This window comes from Dermacentor silvarum, chromosome 2 (assembly GCF_013339745.2).
Source record: "Dermacentor silvarum isolate Dsil-2018 chromosome 2, BIME_Dsil_1.4, whole genome shotgun sequence".
Taxonomy (NCBI): Eukaryota; Metazoa; Arthropoda; class Arachnida; order Ixodida; family Ixodidae; genus Dermacentor; species Dermacentor silvarum.
The window spans coordinates 73,683,493-73,702,391 of record NC_051155.1 but is presented as its reverse complement, the minus strand read 5'-3'; the positions used below and the strand labels follow the sequence as shown (position 1 = coordinate 73,702,391).

The following is an 18,899-nucleotide window of genomic DNA, read 5'->3' as shown; positions in this document are numbered from 1 at the left end:
TCGCGTGTGACAGCCGCAGTGATCGCAGTGATGGGGTGAGCCAGTGTATAATGTCGTCACGACTCATCCAACTCCTTGGCAGCGAAACCAAACTTGGCCGAAACTGAGAGATGTTTACCATTGAAAGGCCACCATAGCTAATTCTCTCTCCAGCGTTAGCATTTGCTGGAATTCGCTCTTATGAACCACTATAGCCTCGTAAGATTTTGGGAATACTCGGCCAGGTTTCCATAAACAACTATTCTAGTAAATTATTTAGGGGACCCTGACGCTTGCCAGCATATGTTATGTTTAGAGGACTTGAATCTCCATTTATTACAAAAAAAAGATATGTCGGAGTTATCACGTCAGTACTTTTTCAAATCCAAATACATCCGGAAATCGGTTGCCGTTTATTGACATCCTGTTTTTCACAGTGCTCGCCTCACACATTCTATAATGCAGTACTGTTTGAAAACACTTTAAAAGGCGCGCACCCCTTCTCGAATCGGCCATCGTTGTGTCATTGGCCTCGTTGTAAGTGGACACTTGATCCTCGGCCAGTGAAGGGCGGTCCTCGCAATGACCGCCGAAGTTTAAACGGCCTGTGCTGATTTCGGGCCTTTCGCCATTTTCCTTTTTTTTAAACAAGACGGCAAGGTGTTTCCCCGGGTTTCTGGAAACCTTGCGATGAACAAAACAGCAAATAACAGTAAAGAGGGCAAAGTATACGTGCCAAAATGCTTCCGTATTATGCTCCTTTCCCGTGAAACTTCTACGAGCTGGCCTTTCTTCTCGGATTGCCGGGTGAAAGAGGTTATTCGGGCGTGGAAAGACTTGACACTGGCTCCATAAGCTGGCGTATATATAAGAACCTTACAGCCTTCTAAAGTCAGGACATCATCTCCACGTCCACAGCTGTGCAAGCACCGTACTCGGATACCACGCACCGCACCCCCACAGTGACAACGGAAACATGAAGGCCCTCGTAAGAACGCTGTTTGCAATTTGTAATTGACGCGTGCGTCATATAAGTTTTATGGTGGTCGAAGAAGGGATGTCCGAAACAGGAGCCACCGTTTCAGGATAACGACAAATAAGAGACATTTGGCTTCATGCTGAGCTTTGCTGTCATACTGGCGTGCGTCTTTGTTAACCTTGTCACTTCGATATATACAGTTATTTGAACTATATACTGCAATATATGTACATATATCCAAAACACTGAGACAGGAACAGCGCTCGTACTTTCGTGTGCAATGCAGGCATCATTAAATGTCCGCAGATAGTACGAGGAAGTCGTGCAAAGATGCTACCAGAAGTGGAAATAATGTCACATTTAGAAAACTTCCGCTTTGACGTTTAGGATGTTAACAGCGTATGTTCGCCTTGTTCATTTTTTTCAGTTGTCGCTCCTGACTCTATTCATTGTTATCGCTGTTGTGGCGGCTGGCTACGGCTATGGGCATGGCTATGGTGGGTACGGAGGATATGGAGGCTACGGCGGCTACGGTGGTCTTGGCGGCTACGGTGGCTACGGGGGATATGGTGGATACGGAGGCTACGGCGGCTACGGTGGATATGGCGGCTACGGTGGCTACGGCGGCTACGGTCACGGCGGTTATGGTGGATACGGTGGCTACGGTGGTTACGGAGGCTATGGTGGCTATGGAGGTTATGGCCACGGATACTACGGATAGATATCACTGAAGAGTGTATTTATTTACTGTAAATAAAGGTAACTAACAATGGCTGCAATTCTCCTAAAATTATCTGCTGCTGCTGCTGCTACTGCTGCTGCTGCGAAACAAATCAGCAGCAGCACCTTTGCCAGGTACCACACAGTGAAGTCTATAGTTATATAAAGATTCTGCATGCTGAAAATGGCAAGTATTAAATCGTAATATAAAATCTTTGCGAACGTGTAGCCACTCCTATTTTGTTCTGAGCAGGACTTAGGACACCAAGTACTCATTACATAAAGATACTAATTTACATGTCCAAATTTCACGATACATTGAGAACATCCACAATGTCATTAATTTGTCACTAGTACGTCACTGGGAATTAACTTCTTGAAAGTATTAGAACTTGTTGCCTCTTGTTTCAGTAACTTCGTCACCAGAACATTAACTATTCATTAAAAAAGCTTTTTTCTTATTTTTTATTGTAAAGTTATCTCTACACACATACCTGCACTTTAGGCCGACCCGCTGCGGTGGCGAAGAAGCTTTCGCGTGGGGCTGACAAACCCGAAGGCGCGGGATCAAATCCAGGCCGCGGACGGCCGCATTTCGGTGGGGGCGAAATCTAAAAGAACGCCTGTATACCGTGCATTTAGTGCACGTTAAAGAAACTCATCTGGAGTCCCCAACTACAGCGTGCCTCATAATCATATTGTGGTTTTGGCATGTGAAACCCTGAATTTAACTTAACTTCAGGCAGCATTTCATATGCATTTTTTTTTGCTTTCGTGAGAATTACACTTGTGACTGTCGTGTCTTTCTTTATTTTTTTTATTTTTGTAGAAGCTGTGTTAGGATATAAAGTGCCTTCGTCCTTGCGTAACAGGAAACACCTCCCTTGGGATAGGTCAAGTTCACTTCCTGAAACAGTGAAAACAAAATGAAAAATGATGAGACTTCTTGAAATGGGCTCCGGTTAAAGATTTTTATAGTGTAGAGACGATTCACGCGGGAGCACTTAGCCCTAGATAAACGAGATGGTACTATCGGCAGCTGCGTCGCGCGTTGCCGACAGTAGCATGCAAAAGCACACGCGTGCGAAACCATTACCGATTCTACACTTCTACTGTGCGATCAACTGTCGGGTATGCAATTGGGTGATCGCTAACGCACTGTGCTTCAATGATGCTGCAAAATGTTGCGCGGAAGAGGCAAGACCTTTGCAGTAGTTGGCTGCAATGATCGTGACTGGCATATATAGAAGAATCGAATAAATTTGCGTGACCAAGTCGACGGAACGCTGCTCCACAAGGACTGACTGTGTTGCCGGCCTTTCTTGATGCACGGCTTTCCTCGAGGATAAAAATATTCACTCATCTGCCAACGCTCTATCGCTAACTTCCACATCAAGGACTTCCATTCTGTAACGTCGGCAAGAGTGAGTGCCGCTCGTTACACAGTGACAAATGAGTAGTGCCGTTTCCTCGCATAATGAATTCCTCGCACATTATCTACATAGATCCACCCCAGCACATACTCAAACTTCATCATCATCAGCCTATATTAATGTTGAAGGCCTCTCCCTGCGATCTCCAATTACCCCTGTCTTGCGCTAGCCGATTTTAACTTGCGCCTGCAAATTTTCTAACTTCACCCCACCTAGTTTTCTCCCGTCCTCGACTGCGCTTCCCTTTTCTTGGTATTCATTCTGTAACTCTAATGGTCCACCGGTTATCCATTCTACGCATTACATGGCCTGCCCAGCTCCATGTTTTTCTCCTAATGTCAATTAAAACATCGGCTATCCCCGCTTCCTCTCCGATCCACACCGCTCTTTTCCTGTCTCTTAACGTTAGGCCTAACATTTTTCGTTCCATCGCTCTTTGTGCGGTCTTAACTTGTTCTCAAGCTTCTTTGTTAACCTCCAAGTTTCTGCCCCATATGTTAGCGCCGGTCGAATGCAATGATTGTACACTTTTTTTAATGACAGTGGCAAGCTCCCAATAAGGATTTGGTAATCACGGCCGTATGCACTCCAACCTAATTTTATTCTTCTGCAAATATCTTTCTCATGATTTCCTTCCTGAAGTTTGCGGACGGCGCCTGAGGCAAACGGATGATGTGCGCTGCTCCCAGCCCAGTAGTGGTAGGCAGTAATTTCTGCCGTGCGTATCTTGCCGCAGCGTTTCCATTGCAAATGCCTCAACACTACAGGCCGAGGAATGCAATATCCTCATGAAATCCGGAACCAGCAAGTACAAATGTGTTCAGTGTGGGGAAGCGGCACCATTCCTTCGTCGACAGAGCTTATCTGCAATACCGGCTGCACCAACCCCCCCCCCCCCCCCCCCCCCCCCCCACCGAAGGATTCTACGTCTTCCCTCGATCTTCAAGACGCGGCTTTCATCAGCGCTTCGTCTAGTGTTATTCAGATGATGCAAACAATGCTAGTCGAATGAATATGCTTTGGCCGCTGAGGTGCAACAGCTTCGAGCTGAAAATGCGCTCCTGCGTGAGGCTGTGAGTGGCCTGAGTGCATTTGTTCAGGTGCGTATACCGCCCACCAGAATGAGCGCTCGCTCTCCGACTCTTCGAAATATCGCAACTACACGTCTGCTGTGGCAACAAACCTTGCTGCCACAAATTCTGGCGCCCCACCGAAGCCTCTTGCTCAGCACCAGTGTAATATTTTCCAACGCTCATCTAAAACGGTAAGCCAGCCATCACGGCTTTGAGCGACGTTTGGCACAGCTAAGCAGTCGATGGTTAGGGTAGCGCCGAAACTACCGCCAAAGAAGGGCCTATTTATTCCTCGCCTCGACACCACTACCACAGCATCGGACATAGACACTTTTGGCGGATATCGTGGGTGACAAGGTGATTAGGTGTACTGAACAAGACTGAAAACGAGGTACGATACGTATTGTTCCTTCCATGTATCTCTGGATGAGCATTTGCTAGGACTTCTCAATAAACCTGAAGTGTGGCCTGATATTTGCGTATTTCACCCCTTATACCGAAGCCTGCGGTCCTCACGACACTTTGGTGATTCTAACAGTGCTCAAATCTCGTCCGAGAATGGCACAGGAAGTTAAGTTGTATTATCAACACACGAGGGGGCTTTGAACTAAAAGTGAGGTGTTCTTCGCGAATGCATACCAGCGTGAGCATCATATTGTATGCCTGACAGAAACATGGCTAAAGTCATCGTGTACAAGTGCCTCTTATTTCTCAGATGAGTACGCAATTTTCAGAGCCGATAAAATTTACTCTGACCAGGTTAAATACGGTGGCGGAGTTCTGATAGCGTGCCGTTCTCTATTCGGTGCATTTAGAAGGTAAGATCTGGAGACGTACGATGAATGTGTGTGGTTGGAAATTCCAACACAGGACATATCAAACAGTCACGTTGGCCGTTATTATTTTCCGCCTACTTCGGATCATAACCTTTTCACGAGTCATGCTTTGATATTGGGGAAAAATGATTTTTCAAAGTAGAAGGTTCACATTTACGGGGACTTTAATCTTCCTAAAATCGAATGGGCAACTGGTTTGGTCAACATTGATTGCACAGCCGTACGAGAAAAAGCCGGATGTCTCAGCGATTTTATTAACTTTCATGGGTCACGTCAATAAAACACGACGAACTGCGCTGGTAACATTTCAAATCTAGTTATATCTAACGTGCCTATTTTTCATGTTCAAGCGATACGTGATCCTCTTGTTCTTGTAGATGAGCTTCATTGCCCGTTTACTCTGTCATTCTTTCTGTGTTTTCGTCCAGTGCGTGAACTGAAACGCAGAAAAATTTAGATATACTTCGGCGATTACCCTGGGCTGTACACTGAGCTTCAGAACTACGATTGGTCTCGATTCTTTCAGATCGGGAATGTTGACTCATGTGTTGAGCTACTGATATCAGTTGTACAAGGATTAATGAAAAAATGTACACCACGATGTCCTCCGAGGAAGTCTAGACTCCCTTGCTGGATTTCTTGCGATTTGAAACTCTACTTGAAAAAAAAAAAAAAAAAAACTGCCGTACCACAAACTACGTAAAATCAGAAAGTGAGTATTGGTACCAAAGATATTCATTATGTATACAAATTGTGGAAAAAAACTTATTGTACGCGATGAAGCTGAATGCCATATACTTCTTGAAGAGAACTTCACGAAAGAACCAACTCTTTTTGGACTTTTGTGCGGAAGCAAAGTACATAGAAGGTCTGCGCTGCTGTGTTGTAGATACGTGACAGTATTTGTTTCAAACCGCAAGATGTATGCAAATGTTTCGTTGAACACTTCAGCTCTTGCGTTGTGCGCCCTGACACCACAACCGCTGTTATCACCGTTGATGACAGCACTGAATGCTTGGTGTATGAAAGTGTCGATAAGCATGAGGTTTTATCGGCGATTCAGAAGCTTATGCCAAAACTTTCAACAGGAGTAGATAAAATTTCCAGCTTCATAATCACGGGATGCGCTGATATTTTTAGTCCTGTTTACGTATTTGTTCAACTTATCTTTGAGCACTGGTGTTTTTCCTTGCCGCTGGAAGCTATCAGTAGTTGTTCCTTTATTTAAATCCAGCAATGCTTGTGATGTGAATAATTTTCGACCAGTGTCACTTATTTGTTTTTTTTGCAAAGGATTTTGAAATGGTAATGTATGACCGCATCAGTTCATATTTCAAACAAAAGATCTCGTCTTTGCAACACGGGTTTTTTTTTAAAGGGCGATCCATAGTATCGGATTTATGCTCCTTTCTTGGATATAGTGGGTCTCACGTGTTTAATTGCAGTGAGGTAGACACAATCTACTTTGACATGAGTAAGGCTTTCGACACGGATTCCCATGAGGTACTTCTGATGATAATGAAAAAATACGGACTTTGCCGCATGTACTGCAAATGGCTCAAAAGGTACCTTGGCAGCCACCGTAATCTGGTCAGATTTTCTGGCTCTGTGTCCGACGAATTTGTATCATCATCGGGAGTGCCTCAAGGCTCTAACCTTGGGCCGTTGTTGTTTCTAGTGTTACAGCGAAAGGGGGGGGGGGGGGGGGCTGTATAGGGCTAGGCGACACGAAAAACCGTTCGTCCCATGCTTCGCTAAACGTCTTCATTGACTGCGCCGCCAGCTACGTCGTTCTGTACGTCGCAACCAAGCGCGCGCGCCATTGGCAGCGCCGTTAGTGACGTCGTTCTCTGCGTCGTACCTGCTCTGCCCGCGACGCCGGCTCCTCAGCTCGCCGTTGTCGCATGCGTTCGATATCTCGAGTTAGCGTCGTGGTTAGCAGCATCCGCCCGCCATTGGCGTTTGCGTTCCACTTCGCGATGTCAACGTGGACGTTTCTTCGCAGCCGAAGCCAAAGTACTGCTCGAGAAAGTCCCGCCGAACGTGCGCGTTGGTCCCGCGAACGCGTTCCCGTCATTGCCACGTTGACGCAGCTCTGCCCGCAACCCCGTCCTCATCGGCTCGCCGTTGTCGAATGCGTTCGATATCTCGAGTTAGCTCGGCGTCGTGGTTAGCAGCATCCATCCGCCATTGGCGCTTGTGTTCCACTAGAAACACAAACATGTAACCAATAATTGAGAAACGCTTCAATACAGCGTCGGGATTAACCCACTGCTAAAAACCGGGCCGCACGTTTCAGCTTCGCTGGTTAACCAGCGGAGCTGAAACGGAGTACTTGGGTGGTGTTTTTATTTTGCATCAATGATTTGCCGCTACATGTCATGAACTCGAGGGCTTTGTTGCTTGCAGATGATTTAAAATTATTCCGTAAGATTGAGAACTTCGAGGACTGCCGCCGTTTGCAAGCTGTCATTGGCAACATCGAGGAATGGTGCTTGATAAATAGGCTCAAATTGAACATTAAAAAAACTTCTGTTTTGTTTCTCATTAGAAAACATGACACAGTTATGTTTAATTATACTCTTCATGGCAGAAAAATATCTTGTGCTGCCCGTGTACGAGATCTTGGTGTTAATGTTGACTCAAGGATCAATTCCCGGTTGCATGTATCTTCAATTGTTTTGCACGCACTGAGACATATGGTGCTATTTCTAGGTTAACACGAAAATTTCGTCGATACGATTGTCTGCGTGCTCTTCACTGTGCTCTCGTGAGACCACGTTTCGATTTCACGTCAGTAGCCTGGAATAGCGTCTGCGTTAGCTATTGCAATCGAATCGAAAGTGTTCAGCGTAAGTTCGTACGCATCCTTTATGATAGATATATTGGTCGCCGGCGTTTCTATAACTATGATTCTCTCCTAGCAGACCTTAGTATGTCTACTCTTCATGACAGGTGACTTGCGCGTGACATGCAGTTTCTTCATAAAGTTGTACGTGGGTCCATCGATTATGACCAGTTATTGATGTCACTGCGATTTCGCGTGCCCATGCAAAAGCCGCCAAATATTCTGATACATTTTATCCTGGGATGCGTGCCATTTGTCCCATGATTCATTTTCAGATCACCTATAATTCAACATTTCATAGTGCGGACATATTTGCCTAAACTGCTGTTTTTCATCGCTCTGTTTAGGTGATTGTTTTATTGTCTATATTTTTTTGTAATTTTCTTTCTGCTGTAATGTGTCTGGTTCATGTCATGGTGTTGTGTGCTCTCGTTAACGCCAATCGCTGTGGAGGCACACTCAAGATAAAATATCTGTGATCAGGGTCCCCTGTGAGTAATTGATAAATGCACTCCTTTACAGACTCTAGAGGCTCACTGGCGATCCTGAATTCTTGTTTTCTTGCCAGGCTATTGAACATTATTTTCGTCTTCTGCATATTAATCTTCAACTCCAATCTTACACTTTCTCGGTCAAGGTCCTCAATCATTTGTTGTAATTCGTCCCAATTGTTGCTGAATAGGACAATGTCATCTGGAAAGCGGAGGTTGCTCAGACGTTCGCGGTTGATCCTCACTCCTAAGCCTTCCCAGTCTAAGAGCTTGAATACTTCTTCTAAGCATACAGTGAATAGCGTTGGAGAGACTGTGTTTCCTTGCCTGACCATTTCTTGATAGGTAACTTTCTACTTTTCTTGAGGAGAACCAGTGTAGCTGTGGAAGCTTTGTAGACATTTCCCAAGATATTCACGCATGCCTCCTGTGCTCCTTGATTACGCAACGTCTCTATGGCTGCTGGTATTTCTACTGAATCGAATGCCTTTTCACAATCTATGAAAGCCATATATAGAGGTTTATTGTGCTCCGCAGATTTCTCGATTACCTGATTGATGACATGGATGTGATCCATTGTACAATATTCTTTCCTGAAGCCAGCCAGCGAGTCCGCACTCGAACATACGCGCACTCTATTGCACACGTGTCAAGAAGTGAACAGAATCAATGCTCTGAGGCGGGGGTGACGACTACACAGACAGCACATGAATGTTCGAAGCTGATCGTTGCGTGACGGTCCTCAGAGTTAGCGATCTGACTAGCGATAATACGTCTTTCCTGGAAGCTATTTCAAAGTACAGACCATCTGCATTCCAAGCCCTAATTGCACGGGGCAAGAACGAATCTGCCGCAACTGACCATACACGCAAGCGATTAGGCAGAAAATAAACAATCAGAGAGCGACCGCACCCAGGAACATTACTAAGTCGGAAACATAACAAGGCACTGCTACAAAGTGATTGACGAATAAAAAAATATGAGCAAAAGACACTATAAACCTCATTTAATTCTGAAGCGAGAAGCTTGGACAGCTTCGAATACATTTCTAGTCCAGCTTCTAGTTCTAGCACTGTATACGCTGCTCGCAACGTTTTGACAAGGCGTAATGAGCTCAGAAAGCACTTACATGTCCTCTAAAGCTGCGACCAAAGCTTCGTGTCGTCTACCCAATAACCGTGTACGATATCCGCCAAGCCAGAAGTTTGCTGAGCTGCACCGGCGTCAAGCACATTCATTGTAAACAAGAAAGCAATGGAGGCAGCTGAAGCAACCAATGGACGCGTCACAGCATTATCAAACATGGCGGCGCCCATGGCATCGTCGTGACAAGAGTCTATAGTGTTGTGAGCATAATTTTGCTCGCTGCTAGCCCCACCAGCGGTGCACTGTCATCGTTTAAGGGAGTTCAAACCACGAAAGGCGAAGTAGGCTGAGTGTTACGTCCTACATACTCACCAAGTGTTCCGGCATCCTGCCAGTGGCTTCCCGGCATGCGGTTGTGCATACTGTTTTGTTACCCGGCTCTTTCTTCGGTGATCATGAGCTTCGTGTGCCTGCAGCCAGGCCTCTTGTGGAAATACAGCTTTCTGAAATACCACACTACCACGAATTGAGCGAAATGTCTTACTGAGACCAAGAAGATGAAATAGCGATGCTTATATTAGGCGTTAAAATATGTTTATCTGAGCATTCGAACATAGTGAAACGATTGATCACGCAGTGGCAAATCAGATCAGCGAGAAACTCTGTTCTTTCTGAGAAACCCGGATGGGTTTCCTTTGGAGCTTCGTGCTACAGTTCAGGTGGATGACAATTTTTTTCTTTTCCAGATCCCGAAGTCCAGATCAAGGTTCATTGAAGAAGATAGACTTCAGTGATTGAGACGGTTCTGAACTCATTTACTTTGACAGCAGCATTCTCCCACATTGAAGATCACCATGTTATTTTTTGTTGTGGTCTATCGACTATGTGGCAGTTTGTTGTAGATGTAGGGTGTGTTCCAATTCTGGCCGGCATGTGAGACAGTCTGCGAAGACTGTCTCCCGGCAACCGAGGCAGCTTCGAGGCCATGCAATGGAACGTGTTTAGAACCGTCTGGAAGACGTATGGAACACGATGATTGATTTTTTTTTATTGGCATCCCCTTTGAAACGGGGCGGCGACAAATAGTCACCTAGCCTGCTTGATTTAATCAGGTATACTATACATGTTCTTTATCTAGCATTTTTGTATACCTCTCATTATTTTTCTTTTTCAAAAATTTACCTTGTACCGCTGCCTATGATTTTAAGAGATCAGGTCGTATCCATCTTTTCCCTGCTTTTTTTCCACCAGTACTCTAATCGTCTCTTGCTGATCTCTACGGCTGATCTGTTTATGTTTCCTTCCACTTTAAACCCAAGCGCTTCTGGGAGTTGCACGTTACCTACGATTCTCGCTGGGTGGATCCCGTCGCATTCCATTAGGATGTGCTGAGTGGTCTCTGGAACTTTACTGCAGCATACACATGTCTCATCTAGTTCCGAATATTTGTTGCGATATGTTTTCGTCCTTAGGCAACCGGCTCGAGCCTCAAATAGCAAGGCACTGCCCTTTGTGTTATCGTACAGATTTTCCCTTCTAATTTCTGTCTTCTCACTCTTGTAAATCTCCATTGTCCTTTTCGTTTCCATTCTTTGCATCCAATTCACGGTCTCTATTTCTCTCACTTTCTTTCTGATGACCCCTGGTTGTCTATTTACAGTTTCGATTATCCTGTACTTGGTTGCCAACTTCCTTGACCTCTTCCTCCATTCTGTGTCCACGCTTGTCATGTAGAGATATTTGTGCACTTTAGCCGCCCATTTATTTTCATCCATGTTCCTGAGCCGTTCTTCAAAACTAATTTTGCTTTGTGCTTCTCTGACTTCAAAAGAGGCCCAACCCATGTCACCATGCACTGCCTCATTTGTCGTATTACCGTGTGCTCCCAAAGCCAACCGGCCTACTGATCTTTGGTTAACTTCCAAACCCGCCAATATATCCGATTTTAAGGATATAATGGCATTTTCGAATGTTAGCGCTGGCACCATTACTCCTTTCCAGATTCCACGCACCACCGCATACTTATTGTGGCTCCACAGTGCTCTGTGTTTCATTATTGCTGCATTCCGCTTCCCCTTTATTTTCAGATTATCTTGGTGGTTGCCCGAGTAATTCTTTCCTTCGTTTATGTGTACGCCGAGGTACTTATATTGCTTCACTATGGGTATTACTTGCTGTTGAATTGACACCACGAAGTTACTCGTGTGTTCATAAAAGATCATAATCCCTGATTTCTCTGTGCTAAACTTAAGGCCTAGATTTGTCGCTGCGTTCCCACAGATATTCACAAGTATCTGTAAATCTTTTTTATTGTCCGCTAGTAGCACAATGTCGTCTGCGTACATCAGTCCAGGGACCTTCTGTTGCACCATTTGTCCATTACGCATGTAGGATAAATCAAAACCTAATTCGCTGTTTTCCAGTCGTCTTTCTATACCCTTGACGTAAAGCGTGAACAACAATGGTGACAGAGGGCATCCTTGCTTCAATCCTTGGTGAATTCCCACCATTTCATTTCCTTTTCGGCCTTCCCATGCCACTTGTACTTGGTTGTATCGATATATCTCCCTCAGCAGCTCCACGAAATCGTCATCTATGCCTTCGTATTGAAGAATATCCCACAACAATTCCCTGTCTACGTTGTCATAAGCTCCTTTAATATCTAGAAATTCTATCCATAAAGGTATTTTCTGAGCTACTGAAATCTCTATGGACTGAGTTAGTACAAACATATTGTCTTCTAAGCGTCTGCCTGGCCTGAACCCATTGTGTAGTTCCCCCAATACACCGTTTTCCTCCACCCACTTCGACAGTTCTAATTTTATGGCTTGCATTGCCATTCTATATATCACCGACGTTACTGTAACTGGCCTGTACGAGCTCGTCTTATCCTTACACGCTTCTGCGACGTGACGCCATCTTGCGCCGACAAGAAAAAGTCGAGAAAAGGACGCATTATTTCTGTATTTTTAAGTATTTACCTCTGTGAACCAATAAAAAACTCGATGTGACTTACATTAAGGGCGTAGGATAGCGTGTTAACGTTTTCTTGTACGCAGACAACCTTCCTGTGGACTTTCCAAGCATCCTGCTCAGCCGCCATTTTGTTCGGACAGGAAAGTAGCCTGCATCGTTTTTTGACTTCGATGCTGTCTTCGCCAAGCCGTAGAGTAGAGCCTAGGTGTTAGTGGCACATACCAACTCTGGAGGATTGGCCAAGGACCGAATAGTTCGTTGTTGGTTGCCTGCTTCTTCCCAAAATAATTGCATTCACCTACTAAGAGGAACTGGAAAAGAGCCCTGCGTTAGAGGTAATTATAATTGTGTGGTAGTACAGAAAGAATATAGATAAGCTATGACGATTTCATCTTCGTGGTGCACCCAACTTGTTGGCGTGTGGAGGCAACAACAACTTCCTTTCTTTATGACGTACCATTGCATGTTGTGGAATTCGAACTACGCACTAGCACAGATTTTAACACTCTCAGACTCTGCCTGTCTAAGTAGGCTATACTTATTTAGTTAAAATGAATTGCTTTATAGAACCTTTTATTCACAGCTGTTTGGCCAAAGGCTTATGCTAATCTTATTTATTTGCTCGCGGGGGTTCAGTACTTTACTATTTAAATATATTCGATTCAGATAAACTTACTGAATCATGTTTATTCTTGTTTCTTTTGTGTAAAACAGTCACATTTCTTTGTACCCGAAGTTTAGTAAGACAACCTTTCAGCCGTGACTGAAACGTGACATTTGAGAAGATCTTCGAATGTGCCATTTCTTAAATTCCGTTTTTGTGCAAATCAGTATATAGGCCGCAGCTGAGCAGGCAGTCGTGTTAAAAGCTTGATGCTTTTAGGGCTTGATGACTGGTTTTGAAGGTACCGCCTGGACCATCATATAGATTCTGAGGCCAAACCTTCTGCTGCAACTGACATCAGGAGCAAACCGACGCAGGGCCACCTAAGAGATTTCAGCGATTTCAGTAGGCAGGTTGAGTTGTGCGTTCGCAATAAGCACCAACGTATGCAGCGCCAGAGAGTGTGTGGCTGTAGCGAAGCGGGTGCCCGCGAAGCTGCAATGGTTAGCCAGACGCAAATGTTCAGAGTTGATCGTTCATTGGCACGCGGAGGAGCCGGTTGCGTGCTGCTCAGCGTCGCCATATACGTCAAGTTTCGGAAACTGCTGTAGCTAACTCACGCGCCTTCCTTTGTTCAGAGCAATCCAGAAAAATGCGCACTCTTGGGCACGCGAAAACACGCAAGAACGCCACGCAGAGCCCGCAGCAGTCGCAGCGGCCGTTACGCAGTGTCATGAAAGCTGCGGACGCGCGCAATACGCCAGGCGTGATCCTGCGTTCAGCGCATGCGCACTGCTGCCTCCTAGGATTCCATGCGTACGCAGAGCTGCCTACTTTCTGTGTACTTTTGCAGGACTACTATATAGGGCACTTGGCGCCTGTGAATACTGTGAGCTACTATGTAAACAAGGTTACGTTATCGCTGCTATCTCACTGTTGGCAATCGACATTGTCTATGCTTTCGGCGATATTTTATTGCGATAGCAAGTATATGGACATTCCACCGGATTTCTGCCGTCGGCGTCGCCGTCGCCATCGCCGTGAGGTTCCGTATAGATAAAATCTTCGCCGCGCGCCGTATGCCCGAGCGGAAGCGTGCGGGGACGCACGCTATCACGGAGAGCGAACGCACTCAATCTCCCACGCGCAAGCAAGGAAGCGGGAAGCGAGCGCCGGAGGGAGCGGGGGGGGGGGGGGGGGGGCGCACTTCTACTCTGCCAACAACCACGCTCGTCGCTCGCCCGCACCGTCTCTTATCTCCACACGGCTCTGACCTTTGTATGCGCTGTGGATTCGCCGCTCAGTTTCCGTTGCAGCGATAGACCGCACGTACCTTCGCCCGCTGCGGCGTATGCGCTTGCTGCCAGCGTTTTGACAGTCGTTGTCTGCAGTCATTCAGTGTGATCTATTCATGTTTGTTTGTGCGCGCTTACGCCACGCTTGTTCATTCAGTTAGTAATAGTCGGGCCACATTTTCCAACGCACGCTACACATGCAATGCTGCCCGGATCGGCAGTGCAGCGCTACAGGTGTGTCCCTTCGCACGCGCTGCCCACGGGAAGCGCTTCTCATCAACACCACCGTTTCACACGTGCCTTCTCGTGGTCATCGAGTCTCTCTTCATGTCGGTCTACTTACGCCGCAGCACACCTGCTTACTTAATCAGCTCATCTTTCTATTCCCTCTTTCCCGTCCCCCAGAGTAGGGTAGCCAACCAGACGCATTTCTGGTTAACATCCCTGCCTTCTCTTTCTCTCCTCCTCCTCCTCCTAATCAGCTCATGTTTACTACAATTCATATTGCTACCAAAGCCGCTCACCTTACTTCGTATGACATTACTGTGTTGCTATCGCATTCATTGCTTCGCCCTTAGGGCGAAACTGTGACATTTTTTTTCACCAACAACCGTATTCTCAACGCATCCTTGATTGAGGCTTATCATAGTCATTGTCGTGTGCCCCTTCTTTGTGGCGCCGACGTTGTTATCATGAGCATGACATGGAAAAATTACTCGCAAACACACCGACATTTTGTAAAAAACGATTCTATTCGATCCACATAACGTAATCCTCGTACGCTACAATATTGCCCGTTCTCGCCTCCAAAATACATGCACAAAGGCCACTGCTCTCAGAATCTGTGCTGAGCGCAAGACGTTTAATGTTACGCTTTATCAGGGATGTACATAATTGAGGAGAAGATCAGCCCGAATGGATATCTGTCCTAAAGTATCTTGCTGCACTGAAGCATTTTCAATCCTCATATACAAAGGGAAGTGTGTTTGTCACTTGTAAACATTGGTTAGATAAATTTTCTCTGCGAAGTGTATAGTATTCTGTTTTTAATTTGTAAGGATTCTTTGTGGACTACCCCAGCAAAATCTGTCTCACGCGAAAAGTGTAATGCTATGTATCGGCACAAAATTCGTAATTTGCGTAGTTAAGACATTTAAGCGTTCTAATAGTGTAAATGTAAATGATTCGTAGCTTCATAAATGGTAAGAAGCAATTGAAAAAAAATGATCCGAGAGACTACCAATATGATATGATTTATGCATACCCATAGGGATACATAGTGCTCCACAGGAAATGCGTGTGGAAGGGGCGAACTTGAATTAGGGAGTGGGCCAAATAAAATTTGGGGTGGGTCAACTGAAAAGCAGACGAACTCATCACAAAGTACATTCCTAATCGCTATATTACCTCCAATCCGCAAGCGCCCTGGCACAAAGCGCACAGGCCCACAAAAGCCCAAAATCTATTCCCTCAGCAAAAAATTTAGTTGACCCCACATGTGTAAAACAGATCAATAATCTGACGGCTCAAAAATATCTTCCCCACATGCATTGATATAAATTGTGCACTTGCGGCAATTTATTTTAATTTTTTATCTAACTTTGCTGAGAAAAATTTTAGTGGTACTACTAGAATATGTAGGCTGCATTGTCTCCTTTGCGGGGAGAAATAGTAATGCCGAGTCTTTAATATAATAGAACAGATGGCAAGACCAAGCGATGTTGAAACCACAGGTATGTTTATTGACAGTTTATAAATACGGCTTTATGAAAAAGCTATCCGTGGTAGCCATGTCCATAGCTAATGAGCTTGTATCCATGCCCGTAACCGCCGTAACCACCATGACCGTATCCTCCGTAGCCGCCGTATCCTCCGTAGCCCCCATATCCTCCAGTAGCCACCGTATCCACCGTGGCCATAGCCTCCATAGCCGCCGTAACCACCATAGCCACCATATCCGCCATAGCCGCCATAGCCGCCATAGCCGCCGTAGCCGCCGTAGCCGCCGTAGCCGCCGTATCCACCGTAGCCTCCGTAGCCGTGTCCATAGCCATAGCCAGCCGTCACAACAGCAATCATAGCCGAGAGGGCAAGCAATGACATCTGAAAGGAAACGAACAGATTTCACGATCTAGGACCACGGCCACAATGTGCGCTTATAGTTTTGAATATCTGTGCTTTCCATGCGAAAGAGGCAAACGTAATGCAATGATCAAACCTGAGAGTGGATTCTTAATGTGAACTGTCTGTTCGTCACATTTTTTATAATTTGATGTCTGAAAGTATACATGCTGAACTAACACAAGACTTTTCCACTGGCAACATTATTTGCAACAACGCTGTCTCTCGTCTCGCAACTGCAGATTTTACAGGAAAATAGCATTGCTAAAAATCGTGGCCATTACTTTTTTTCAGAGTCAAATGGTACATTCCTCAAACGACTGCGTTGATTTTGTCTGTGGTACAATTACAGACAGTCAATGTGAAATCAGCGTACATGGAAACAGTTTTGTCCCCTTCGGGAGGCCAGTGCAGTCAACAGCGCAGAAACGATCTCAAGATTAGCCTTGAAAGCGAAAATATCGAACAATAGGAAATAGTTTCCCAAAACATTTGCACAACGATCACGAATAAATATTGTAGCTGTTTTTGTCTTGCTCCCCCATTCACCGACGTTTAGAGTGATATCGATCTTTGAAATCTGTGTTCCTACACTAGTACGTATTTCGGCAGCTTCCGCATTGCGCCTTCACTCGGAAGCTGTAAAAAGCATGCAGTTAGACTATAGTGTCTTAAAATAAATAGGCCACAGCTAAGGACGCCTTTTCCAATATGGCGAGTGTGAACGTGCAGACAACAACAGCTTGCAAATTTTATGATCGCAAATTAGTTTTTCTTTCAAAGTTATAAATCTACTGTGTGAAAAGGGAATCTCTGGTCATTTGGTTCGGCTTCTCTTTATATATATTTAGGTTTCTGGCTTATTGTCAACGCTGCCGAGCATCCGATTCGTACTTCTAATATTGTTAGGTTATATAGCTTGAACTATTGAATTGTTGCCCTTAATATTCATTTCGAATCTGGTTCTTCTAAAGAACGGCAGCCTAAAGTTTACTTTAGGCGTTACGAAACTTATTAGTTTCCCTAACCTAAAAGGCAAGCCGAATGCTTGAAGCATTGGAGCTACGTATAGTTTCTGAGACCATGAAGTCCGAAAAACTTGAGAACGATTGAATTCTGAAGTTAGAAGTATAAATAAACTCTAAGGAATACATCTTACCAGAGCCTTCATGGTCTTTCTCGATATGTGCTAAAGCGTTGCTATATGTTATACGAGGGGGGGGGGAGCGGGTTGCAGGAGAAGGTCCTTGCTCTGCAGACAAGGAGCGGGTGACGTCTGTCATCGAATGGCAAGCGGGCAAGTATATATACCTCGGTGCCTACGTCGAGCGCCCCAATGCACAGCGAGACAACGTAGCCTGCTGGAGAGCTGGAATGGGCGTTGGTAGTTCACGAAGTGGAAACAAAATCCGGAAGCCGCTTTGCAGCCCTCTCTGAAACGCTGTTATCTTTGCACTTTTAACATGGCCTCAACGCTTGGTGCATTAAAGCCTACCGAGAGACCGTGAATTCCATCGCAAAATGGCGAGCAACGGCAGACGAGGGAAGAAAAGTAAAAACTGGGTTTCCCTGCAGCCGGGGCTTTTTCCGTGCTCGCTATGTTGACCTTGTTCTTGGCTCCGCGAATGCCGCTGGCCCCGTCCACGCCTTCTTGTTTCTGTTATTCGCTATCGTGACTATTGACCCGTTGCCGAAAACCCTGCAAGCACTGACCGCGTTTGCCTGTTGCCTTTTCTCTCTCCAGGGACGTGTTATTTCTTTCATGAATACCTTTTGTGTTAGCGAACTAATAGTGCCAAAATAAGAACAGGAAGTTGGGCACCTTCACTGTGACATGTGTACTCTGATGATTTATTGGTTAGCGTGTGTCTCCAAAGAAGCTATTATTTTTATACACGTTCTTCATGCTTTCATTTTCTTGCACAGCTCAGTGAAATTTATCCAGAGGGTTGCTATTATTATCAGAAAATGATGATATTTCTGTTCTTTTTTTTGTTCCAGTGTTGACACAGCGCCATATTTTTCTTTGTTCGTTCTTGTTTTTCCTTCTACCTTTAAAGATTGTATAATTTTTACACTTACGTTGTTATTTCTGTCACACTACTTCACATCAGAGCATTGTTTGTTGGGTTTTGTTTCTTTATTATCATTTCCTTTCTTGCAACTAATATACTATTATCCCATCCACTGTTATGCTGCCAACAATTGTACAATGCTGTTGTAGTTTTTAACTGAGGGTCCCGTTTACAGTATTAATACTTTGGGACCCTCCTCTGTATATTAGGGGCGTTATAACGGAAAATGATTCCAAACTGTTTTGATTCCAATTTCTGCAATCAGCCTCCACGATTGGTCAAAACATTTTCGGGCCACTCCCAACTTCGCCTCTCTGTCCCTAGACGTCACGAAAACCGCGATAGATCCCCAACTGATATAACGTGTGCACACTGATTATGCA

The 18,899-nt window shown here is 45.2% G+C and overlaps 2 protein-coding genes across 3 annotated transcripts in view; one reads left to right on the top strand and one right to left on the bottom strand.

The window, feature by feature from the left end:
* Positions 1–17,720, bottom strand: part of LOC119441564 (neuropeptide-like protein 31) — a 59,444-nt gene extending 41,724 nt beyond the window's left edge. For both annotated transcript variants that reach the window (XM_049661402.1, XM_049661403.1), the window contains exon 1: positions 17,601–17,720. In XM_049661402.1, the coding sequence (XP_049517359.1) occupies positions 17,601–17,612 (12 nt within the window). In that variant the 5' untranslated portion in view covers positions 17,613–17,720. The remainder of the gene's footprint in view (positions 1–17,600) is intronic.
* On the top strand, positions 892–1,742 carry LOC119440172 (neuropeptide-like protein 31). The gene is made up of 2 exons (XM_037705106.2): positions 892–967; positions 1,386–1,742. The coding sequence occupies exons 1-2, from the start codon at positions 956–958 to the stop codon at positions 1,677–1,679; spliced, it is 306 nt and encodes a 101-aa protein (XP_037561034.1). The 5' UTR covers positions 892–955; the 3' UTR covers positions 1,680–1,742.
* Positions 17,721–18,899: the final 1,179 nt, after the last annotated feature.